The following is a 12,153-nucleotide window of genomic DNA, read 5'->3' on the forward strand; positions in this document are numbered from 1 at the left end:
CGCTGTTTCTCACTCTCTCCTCCATCTCCCTCTCCCTCCATTTCTATTTCTTTAATCTAGGAAAGCCCTATAACATCTGGCTGTAATGTTGGAAGGGACTAATCAATTTGGTCAATTTACTGAAAAACCTTGTTCTGAAAGATTTATGCTGTGACCACTAAAAATTATGGGAATGTGTTAAGGGACACTGCTTTGATAGTGCAAACAAGAGAGGACAGGAGAAGAAGAAAGGAGGAGAGGAGAAGATAGAAGAAGACAGGACAGGAGGAGAGAAAGGGAGGAGAGGACAGGAGAGGACATGAGGGGAGGAGAGGACAGGAAGAGAGGACAGGAGAACAGGACAGGAGGACAGGACAGGAGAAGACAGGAGGAGAGGAGAGGAGGAGAGTACAGTAGAGGAGAGGATGAGAGGAGAGGACAGGAGATGACAGGAGGAGAGGGCAGGAGGACAGGACAGGAGATGACAGGAGGAGAGGGCAGGAGGAGAGGGCAGGAGATGACAGGAGGAGAGGGCAGGAGATGACAGGAGAGGGCAGAAGGAGAGGACAAGAGATGACAGGAGGAGAGGGCAGGAGATGACAGGAGAGGGCAGAAGGAGAGGACAGAAGATGACAGGAGGAGAGGACAGGAGGAGAGGACAGGAGGAGAGGACAGGAGATGACAGGAGGAGAGGGCAGGAGATGACAGGAGAGGGCAGAAGGAGAGGACAGGAGATGACAGGAGGAGAGGACAGGAGATTACAGGAAGAGGGGACAGTAGAGGAGACAGAAATAAATATAAACATAATGGGCCAATTAACTAACCAACCTCTGAAAGGGTTGAACACTGATCTGAAAGAGACAGGAAATAAATGGTCGAAGTGTCAAATCACGATAAAGAGTCATTAAATGATTCAGAAATACAGGCTGTTTGTGTAAATACATCGACCCAATTAGGGAGTATCCTTGGATATGACAGACATTACATCACTGTGTGTTTTCCTCCAGCTGAGGCAATGCAAGCGTGTGCATGTGTGTACGTGTGTTTGTGCCTGTGTGAGTGTGTGTGTCAGTGTGTGTGGGCATTCAATGTAATTACTTTTTTCTAATGTGACACATCGTCTCTCTCTCTCCCTCTCTCTCCCTCTCTCTCTCTCCCTCTCCCTCTCTCTCTCTCTCCCTCTCTCTCTCTCTTCCACTCTCTCTCTCCCACTGCTGAACCAGATAACAAGAGATGTCTGTTCCAGAGGCTTCAAATAAACACTAGAGGTTTGTCCCGCTGGGCAAATTGAAAAAAAACTGTCTTGGTCAGTGCAGAAGAAGGAGCAGAGACATCAGTCATCGGACACTCGTCACGCTGGGCCTGGATGGGGAATGGGTTAGGGTTAGCGTCACTGAAGCCACAGTCTCAAAACTAGCTCATTTTATTTGCCTTTCGCAAAACCTTAGCTCTTTGGAAGTTATGTAACCTTAATCACACCCCTTGAGGTAGTAATCCAACCAAACCTGAAATGAATCCCAAACTTCTCAGGGTAATCCACCCAAAACTCAACTTAATCCTAACCCTCAAGTAGTAATCCAACCAAACCTACATTTAATCCAAACTCTCAAGGTGTGGTCCACACAGTATTATGTCTTGAATGTAAAACATGTCTATACACAATCACGCAAGTATATATCCGCATACGTTAATTAGTTAAATTGTATGTTAATTGTAAAAAATCCCTTAAGACAAACTGCAACATCTGCATGGAAGTTCCAATCTTACCATGTTCAACTTGGTCAAGATTTTGTTTCTAGTTTAAAGCTGTGTGAAATTGGTTGTCATGGCAACATGCAAGGGTCCCGGGAGTCTGCAAGCGATGAGACACGGGATGAGACACAGGATGAGACACGGGACGAGACACAAGATGAGACACGGGACGAGACACGGGACGAGACACGGGACGAGACACAGGACGAGACACGGGACGAGACAAGAGACAAGACACTTGACGAGACAGAGGATGAAACACGGGACGAGACATGGGACGAGACACGGGACAAGACACTTGATGAGACACAGGAGGAGACACTTGACGAGACACGGGATGAGACAAGGGACGAGACACTTGACGAGACAGAGGATGAGACACGGGACGAGACATGGGACGAGACACGGGACAAGACACTTAACGAGACACGTGACAAGACACAGGACGAGACACGGGACGAGATGACGATAGCATGACGATAGTTAAACTATGAAAGGACAATATCAACATTTTCAAACTTGTAATTTCAGGGAGTCAAACCGGCAACCTGCCGGTACTTGGCCCAGCCCTATTTCTACCAGCCTAGATACCATCCTTAACAAACATCTCAAAAATGAAATCATTGTGGTTTTTTTAAATTTAAACCACAGAAAATGATAGGCCTTCATCAAACTGACAGTTGTTTCATGATCTGTGTTTCAGGAGGATGGATTACCGCTTCAACCCTTAACGTAATTAGCAGTAATTAATACCTAATCTTAACTATAACCCCAACCATATTGGTTTACGCACACACACGCACCCACACAAAGGTGGGATTTACTATCAAGGTAGGGCCTGGAAATTTTATAACTTCATAAATTAATATTTTACTGAACCCTTAACTTTAACCTTAATCTAACCCTAGCCTAACTCAAACTTCACGTGATTTTCTTTGTTATACTGTCACCCAGATAGTAAAACAGGAACACACGTAAGATCAGATTCTGAATTTCACCAACAGGTTGTGGAGTGAATTAAAGGGATGTTGAAGTGGATTTAAACAACGGATTCTAAATCAATCTGAACAAACCAATCATGAAGTGAACTGAAACATCGGATCATGAAGTGAACTGAAACATCAGAACAAGAAGTGAACTGAAACATCGGATCATGAATTTAACTGAAACATCGGATCATGAAGTGGATGTAATACCTTGCTGTCTGTCCTGCTTTCAGTCTCCCCCTACCCACTTAAGGTTTCAATTTAAATGCACATAAATATTTTACACATTCACCACTGTCTTGTTTCACTTCAATATAACTTTCGTAAGTATTTCATGGTAGTGTCTTAACACAGAAACAGCAGTGTGTTATCCCCATCTGTTAAGACTCCAAGGTGATAAATTTGCTCAGTAGTCCGAATTCACTCAGTTAAACCAATAAATCAACATTGGTTACCATGAAAATGTGCACTATAAAGGAAATAGGGTGCCATTTGGAACGCACTGTGAAGAATACTGCAGTGTTGGTTAGTAGGGGTTCAAATGACTAGGCTTCATATTACCTGCCCACGGGAGAGAGAGATATGAAGAGACAAGGACAGAGTGATGGGTGGAGGGTGAAAGGGACAGAATCTGATAGAAGTGGAGAGCAAAGAGGGAGAAGGACAGTGAGGCACCGAAAGACAAAAGACTTAGAGGTGAGGGGGAGGAGAAAAGAGGCAGAGAGGAAGAAGCTCAGGAGAAAGAGGGAGCAAGAGAGAGAGATGTAGAAAGAAAAAGGTAGAGAGAAAGATAGGTAGAGCGAGAGGTGCAGAGAAAGAGAGGTAGAGAGGGAGAGAGAGAGAGAGGAGAGAGAGGGAGAGAGCGAGAGAGGAGAGAGATAACTCTACAAGGAGAACTGAGCAAGACACACACACACCCACTAATGCAGTCGTGGTCTGACACATACTGGAGGTGTGTGTACGCAGACATTCTGTACTGTGGCAATAACACATCATAGTGTCAATGAAAGAACACGTACACACACACACACACACAACAAGAGGCTCTGCCTCGTTCCCTGTCACACCTCTGAGGCGTGCGGTCATTCCCCAGCGCTGAGGTGCTGTCCGCCACTCTTCAAAGCCTGTCGGTGTTAGCGGTCAGGGCAGTCGATCGATACTCTATCGCAGTGTCCGGTAACTCACACACGCCCGCACACACGCAGTCCCACACGCAGTCACACACACAGTCCCACACGCAGTCCCACACGCAGTCCCACACGCAGTCCCACACGCAGTCACACACGCAGTCCCACACGCAGTCACACACGCAGTCCCACACGCAGTCACACACGCAGTCCCACACGCAGTCCCACACGCAGTCACACACGCAGTCCCACACGCAGTCACACACGCAGTCCCACACGCAGTCACACACGCAGTCCCACACGCAGTCCCACACGCATGAGGTGAAGAACTGGAACCAAGCAGCAAACGGTCTTCATGTCGTTGTAGTGTGGATGTTTAATGCGAAGGATCAATGCTTCGTCTTCTCAACGATCAGGTGGGCAAAAAAAAACACAAATCCACTCCTACACACACACGCACACACACACACACACACACACACACACAGGAAACACACTCAGACACACACTTGCATTTACATGCAATCTGTTACTTTTAAGCACTTATTTCATGCTGTAGATTTCAGTCACTCTACTCAATATTTTCATTGCTCCTCTCAGTCTCTTTTTCTCCCTCTTGGTTAGGAGAGCAGGACGAATGCACATAAATGGCTTCTGCAGTAGGACACCGTCGCCAAGAAAGGCTGGCTCCTCCCTAGGAAGCCAGATCAGATAGCTAGTCGGTGTCTCATGGGAGAACGTAGTGAACTACATACAGTGAATATACAGTGAATAAACAGTGCAAAAACAGCACTGGAATGGAGTAAATAAATTTCAGACCTCCACGTTGCACCTCCTAGACCCCCCCATTACACATCCTAGACCCCCACATTACACATCCTAGACCCCCACATTACACATCCTAGAGCCCCACATTACACCTCCTAGACCTCCACATTATACCTCCTAGACCACCACATTAAACCTACTTGGACCTCCACATTACACCTCCTTGGACCTCCATATTACACCTCCTTAGACCTCCATATTACACCTCCTTGGACCTCCACATTACACCTTGTTGGACCTCCACATTACACCTTGTTGGACCTCCACATTACACCTCCTTAGACATCCATATTACACCTCCTTGGACCTTCACATTACACCTCCTTGGACCTCCACATTACATCTCCTTGGACCTTCACATTACACCTCCTTGGACCTCCATATTACACCTCCTTAGACCTCCATATTACACCTCCTTGGACCTCCATATTACACCTCCTTGGACATACTGTACCAAACAGGCAGCACACATTTTAAACATTTAGTAAATGCTCTTAACTCTCTTTCATCTCTCTCTCTCTCTGTCTCTCTTTGTCTTCCAGGGACTGATGCATTCATCCAGGAAAGACAACCAAAACAGCCCCGGAACTCTCCCTTTCATGCCCCCTCCATTTCTCTCTGTGTGAGTTTCAGGACCGACATCATAAGTGTACTCTTGTATTGAAGCGTTGCATCGGCACAAAGACGTAACTGAGAGATGATGTGACAAGGCCTCTCTAACACCAGACCTCAGCCCAAAGGGGATCTTGAAGAAGGAAGGACCCTTCATTTTGCAACACCATGCCATACCCTGTGGACAGCACTTGATTGGAGCCAATTTCCTCATACAACTGTTCCTAGAGCACAGCTCCAAACTATGCAAGAACTATTTAGGGAAGAAGCAGTCAGCTGGTACTCTGTCTATAATGACCAGAACAGTCACAGAATCTGAACCCTGTTGAGCTGTTGTGGGAGCAGCTTGACCGTATGCTACGTAAGAAGTGCCCATCAAGCCCATCCAACTGGTGGGAGGAGCTTCAGGAAGCATGGGGTGAAATCTCTTCAGATTACCTCAACAAATTGTCTACTAGAACACCAAAGGTCTGCAAGGCTGTAATTACTGCAAATGGAGCATTCTTATACAAAAGCAAAGTTTGTAGGTCACAATTATTATTTAAATTAAAACTCATTATTTCTAACCTTGTCAATGCCTACATTTCCTAATAATTTTACTATATTTCCTGTTCAAACTCATTTCATGTATATTTCATGGAGAACAAGGACATTTCTAAGTAACCCCAAACATTTGACCGGTAGTGTACTTACCCTGAAAGTAAGACTTGTACTAACCTAAAGCCTGACTTTAATATTAATCTAAATAACGTATCTTTTATGCCTAAACCTCACCTGACAATAACCCCTAAACCTAACCCCTAATGTCAAAACGTCACCCTAACCCGACATTAGAATATTAAACTACTTTTATTTTAAGTGAGGATTGGCAATGATCTACCAGGAGTTACTAGTCCTGTAGACCAGATGTCATGATCTACCAGGAGTTACTAGTCCTGTAGACCAGATGTCATGATATACCAGGAGTTACTAGTTGTGTAGACTAGATGTCATGATATACCAGGGGTTCCTAGTTGTGTAGACTAGATGTCATGATATACCAGGGGTTCCTAGTTGTGTAGACCAGATGTCATGATATACCAGGGGTTCCTAGTTGTGTAGACTAGATGTCATGATATACCAGGGGTTCCTAGTTGTGTAGACTAGATGTCATGATATACCAGGGGTTCCTAGTTGTGTAGACTAGATGTCATGATATACCAGGGGTTCCTAGTTGTGTAGACTAGATGTCCTCACAAGTATAGTAGTAAACATGCACAAACGTACAAACACACACACACACACACACATACACACAGCCAGCCCACCACCTTGTGAAACACAGCAGATAAATGGATCAAAAGGGAGGAGGGAAAAAAGACAATGAAAAAAGATAAAAGGGAGGAGGGAGATTCTCATCTTCTATGAGACCAGCTGATCCCCCCCTCTCCTTCTACACCTCTCCTGCTCCCCCCCTCTCCTCCTCCTACACCTCTCCTTCTGCACCTCTCCTGTTCCCCCTTCTCTCCTTCTACACCTCTCCTTCTACACCTCTCCTTCTACACCTCTCCTTCTACACCTCTCCTGCTCCCCCCCTCTCCTCCTCCTACACCTCTCCTTCTACACCTCTCCTGTTCCCCCTTCTCTCCTTCTACACCTCTCCTGCCCCCCCCTCCTCCTCCTACACCTCTCCTTCTGCACCTCTCCTGTTCCACCTTCTCTCCTTCTACACCTCTCCTTCTACACCTCTCCTTTTCCTTACCTCCCCCTTCTTCCACCTCCACCCTCCCTCCCTCCCCACCTCCCTCCTTTCTTTCCCTTGCTCTCTACTCCATCTCTCTCCCTTCCTCTAATCCCACCCCTTCTTCCTCCCATACCTTTCTCTCCCCCACTCTCCCTCCTCACCCCTGTATCCCCTCCACTTCCGCCTCTCCTCTGTCTGCTCTCTCCACACAGTTCGTTCTGTCTCTTTCACAGTGTGGGACTAGACCTAGCTCAGACAAGCCCAGCTGTAATGTTACCTTCTTTGTAAATCTGAAACTCACACACACACACACACACACAGACACACACACACACACAGACACACACACGCTCCTGACGCACACACAGAACTGCACACAAATGCGTACAAAGGGGGAGGAACACAAACACAGCACACCAGAAAGGCTACCCTCAGGAGTGCTCACACACACACACACACACACACACGATTTGTCTCTCGCACTATCTCTCTCACACACACACACACACGATCCGTCTCTCTCCATCTCTCTCTTCATTTCTCTCTCACATACACACATGCACACACACACAGACACGTGCACAATCTCTTTCTCCCTCTCAAACACACGCTCTCTGTCTTTCACACACATACACACACACACGCTCTCTGGGCACTGGCGCGTGTTGGGGAAGACGACTCAGAAGCATAGCGACACATAACGGCTAGTGAGGGAGTTGGGCGCGTGACGACAGGAGAGCAACAGACAGAGAGAGAGACCTTTACTGGACTGGGATATATTCATACTGGGAGAGGCAGACCTCGTCATGGCAACCAACCAACCTCTCTAAGGATTAAACTTCTCTTCCTCCAAATGACTTAATCCTCCATCCTCTTTTTTGTTCATCCATTCTCCAACATCCACCCGTCCGTTTTCTCCCTCCCCCCCCACAATCTTTTTTCTTTTTTCGGTTGTTGCTGCCGGCAAGAGATCGCTGTGAGGATTTATACCAACAGTTATTTTTGGTCGCTTCCTTTGTATTTTGCTGTGAATTTTTTGTCTGTTGGGTTTTGTTCTGGGTCGTTGGTGGTTTTGCTCTGGGTGCTTGGTGGTTTTCTGGTGTTTTGAAAGGTGAGTGTTTTTGTAATCTACCTGCAATGTTAATGTTCGCTCGATGATTTTTACTGTCATCAATTACAGTATATTAAATACAGAATTCATGTACACACAATAAACACAGACACATTTTTTCACACAATAACACACACAGAGAGAGACACACACACACACACAGCATTCTCACACATGCCTGCACATACCCAGCAAATATATAAATGACATATTTAAATGACCAGATACAGTCAAAAAAATAATAATTAAACGATAACACATATTTGAAGATTATGAAAAGAAGAACATATTGCCTAAGCATAAGATATGTTTTACAGTCACTTGAAACATTGACAGCATCAAGTTCTTTCCAGATTGACACTAAAGACAATGTTGTCAATCCTTTTGTGTGTGTGTGTGCGTGTGTGTGTGTGTGTCTGAGTATGTGTGCGTGTGTGGTGGATTACAATGGTCTCCAAGTCAATTACTCCACAGGTCTAAATGTTTAATGTCTTTGTTCGGGTGTGTGCCTTAGTGTGTGTGTGTGTGTGTGTGTGTATACATACATAATAGCATGGGTGTATGTGTGTGTGTGTATCAGCACTAACCTAGTGTTTTCAGGCAATGTTGACACCATAGCAAAACAGCATTAGAAAAATGGATAGCGATATGGGCACAATCAGATGCTTCAGGAATACACACGTACACATGCTGGAGAGATAGACAGAAAAAAGGAGAGAGAGACATAAAGAGAGAGAGAGAGAGGAGAGAAAGAGAAAGGGAGAAGGGATAGTGGTTTTAGAGATGTGAACTTTGTTGACGGTATGTTGCCAGTTTTGACCAGAGGGGTATTACTGAAAGATGACTTCACAAATTCAGGCTTCCCTGATGAGGGAGTCCTGGAGTTTTTGGTTCCAGAACAGCTGGTTGTCATTTAAATCATTAGTGAAGTGCAGATTGGTTGAACCGACAACTCACGCACACACACACACACACACACACACGAACGCACACACACACGCACGCACATACACACACACACACACACCATTTCAAAAGGTCCTTACGATGATGAGAGAAAACATGATGGACATCAAGGAGTCAAAAGACAATATTTTAGTTGTTTGGAACAATAAATTATTGTTACTGCCTCTACCGATCAAGTGAATGTTTTTTCCCATTTAAAAAAAAATTATTTTCTTATATTTAGTTATGTCCTTTTTTATACCATTGGTTTTCAACTACAGAGTAAATGTGGAAAATCACTTGAGGAATTTAACAAAACACCATTCATATATTAGCTATGCAATGAGCCTACCATTGCAATTATTACACAACATTGGCTATGTTCAGGTTTATATTCCAGCTTCTTAACCAGTGTCACATATCTGCTTAATACATTTTATGAACTTCATATATCAGCTTCATTTCCAGCTCCATATATATATATATATATATATATATATACAGTCTCTCCAGACACCACTGCACCTTTTCCTTTCCTTTCCAAAAAGGTCAAAAAGGAAGGTTTTGAGAGAGTAACAGAAGGGTTAAAATTAAGGGACCACAGGATATTGAACACTTCTGTTCCTCACTCAAAACCTTCCTTTTTTAACTTTTTTGGAAAGGAAAGAAAAAGGTGCAGTGGTCTAATCATTTCTTCCGGAGATGTATATCAGCCCCATTCATCATCTTCATTTCCAGCTTTATATTAGCTTCATATCTAGCTTTAGCAGTTTTACAAATCAGCTTCTTAACAGAAGAGCAGTTTCTGTTGTACAAAAACCTGTGATGTTGCCTCAACAAGTTGAACTATGGAGCGATACCTTAAATGTACATCTATATCAGCTAGTCCCAACATCTTGCTCGCTATCAGCCATCTCTGTACATCAGCCTGTTGTATAAATTACCTAGCTCTACCTAGCTTGATATATATCTGTTAGTTTTATATATCAGCCAGCTCTATATCAGCTAGTCCTGTAAATTACCTACTGTAGCTCCATATCAGCTAGTTCTATATCAGTTATTTCTACATATCAGCTAGATCTATATACCAGCTAGCTTTATGTAAATCAGCTAGCTCTATATATCAGCTAGCTCTATATCAGCTAGCTCTATATATCAGCTAGCTTGTAGATCTAGGGCCTGTTCTCCCTCCATTGTGTGGAGGCTCTCAATAATTGATACTGGGAGCATGCAGCCAGCCTTCTCTTTGTTAGGCTCAATGCTTTGTTCCCACAACAACAACACACACACACACACGCACACACACTAACATTACAATACAGCTGTTATTGACTCTGGAAGCAAGGCCAGAACTTCATCTTATTACCTCCGTATGGACGGGTGTATGTGTGTGCGTGTAATTGACACTCTGCTGAATGGAGAGGGGAAGAGGGCAGCTGAGGGGAACTGGAGGTATTTCCGTACGTGCCAGTACACAGTATGTGAAGACAGCAGTCTTGTCGCAAGAGGAACGACTGGGCATGAAAAGAGGAGCAGAGAGGAGGATGAGAAACGACTGGGCATGGAAAGAGGAGCAGAGAGGAGGATGAGGAAGGATAAGGAGAAGCGTGACCGGCACCTGGCTCCACAGCACGGAGGACGCATTGACACAGAGTATTTATGGGTCCAGACTCGAGAGAGCGGGACAGACTGGCTGACAGAGGGAGGTATTAAAAGCCTTCTGAGAATACAGACCGCTTTAGCACTGTAGGACTCGACCTTTGTGTCGACCAGCCTGACCTCGGGACAGGAAAACAACACAGCCAGCTGTGTTTAAACCCACGTCCTTTTCACAGTCCCGGGCCTTAACCACGGACTACATTCAACCTTCAACGGGGACCGGGCTCCGGCGTGGGCTGTGAAACAATGAAGGTCAAGGGGCAGCTGCTGGATTCATTTCAGAACCAGTGATGAGTACCAGCGTGTTGTTGAAGAATGAAACCTGCACGTGTCCAGTGAGGTTGGTTTAACTGTCGTAGCCCAGTAGAAGCAAAAACTGAAACTATATTTTGCAGTTTTAATATTTGTGTGAGTGAATGAAAAATACAGTATTGAAAAGTGGGTTAAGCAATCATGGTATCATCATGAATGGTCTTTACTAACACTGTCTACCAAAACGGCTTGGATAACGCTTTGGTCAATCTCAACTGCTGATTAATTCTGTAAAAGCCAAGTACCGAGTTAATGTATTTTTCAAAGAGAATAGTAAGATTAGGAGAGGAAAGTGGAGAGTATCCCTCTTACAAAAGCATGAGAGGTTGACAAGGGGTTGTTGAGAAGTTCTTGAAAGGAAGTGATCTTCAAGAGAATTAAATTAAGTATTATACCTTTACCACTGCCTTCTGGAGGCAGCACACAACCAGGTCAGTGTGAGCACAACTTTCTGGCTCAACCCCAGTGTGGAGGAGAATTTAATAGCTGAGTAATGTTTTTATAATGAAAATACAGAGTGCTCTCTGTGGAGTGTGAGGTCAGTACAGGACAATAGTAACCTGCTAGAGACTGACAGACAGACTGGCAGACAGGCAGACAGACAGTCAGGCATATAGACAGACACTGTCAAACTGTCAAACAAACATTCTGACAGACAGACAGTTCAAAGTTCAAAAGATTTATTTGTCATTTGCAATGACAAGTTATGACAATGAAATGCTTGGGTTGACAGGCTGGCAGACAGACAGACAAACACGTTGGCAGGCAGACAGACAGATAAACATGATGACAGACAGACAGGCTGGCAGACAGACAGACAAACAAACGGGCTGGCAGACAGACAAACAGATAAACATGCTGACAGACAGACAGGTGGCCAGACAGACAAACAAACAAGCTGGCAGACAGACAGGCTGGCCGACAGCCAGACAGACACACAGGCAGAAATAGAGTAACGGCACCCACTTCGAATGTTATCATTGGATTGAATGGGCGTTATCAGTGGTTATCAGCCACATAGACATGGGTCAGAAGGGGCCTGCTACGCCTACTGGTAGGCTCAGAAGGCTGTTATCATCCATTCGCATGGTTAATCACGGATAAATACACGAGAAGACT

General features: G+C 44.8%; 2 protein-coding genes across 14 annotated transcripts in view; one reads left to right on the forward strand and one right to left on the reverse strand.

Moving 5' to 3' along the window:
• The window catches only part of cacna2d4a (calcium channel, voltage-dependent, alpha 2/delta subunit 4a), a 109,700-nt gene that overhangs the window by 31,455 nt on the left and 66,092 nt on the right, over positions 1-12,153 (reverse strand). The window lies entirely within an intron of this gene.
• lrtm2a (leucine-rich repeats and transmembrane domains 2a) overlaps positions 7,597-12,153 on the forward strand; it is a 30,378-nt gene continuing 25,821 nt past the window's right edge. The window contains exon 1 of one of the 2 annotated variants that reach the window (XM_029114586.2): positions 7,597-8,118. Coding sequence is in view for 1 of the 2 variants with exons in the window: in XM_029114585.2 (XP_028970418.2) it covers positions 11,013-11,062 (50 nt within the window). In the remaining variant the exon portion in view is untranslated. Of the gene's footprint in view, positions 8,119-10,969; positions 11,063-12,153 lie in introns of those variants that run through there. The other variant, XM_029114585.2, reaches the window with a different exon arrangement.

Source organism: Esox lucius, chromosome 18, assembly GCF_011004845.1.
Source record: "Esox lucius isolate fEsoLuc1 chromosome 18, fEsoLuc1.pri, whole genome shotgun sequence".
Classification (NCBI taxonomy): domain Eukaryota; kingdom Metazoa; phylum Chordata; class Actinopteri; order Esociformes; family Esocidae; genus Esox; species Esox lucius.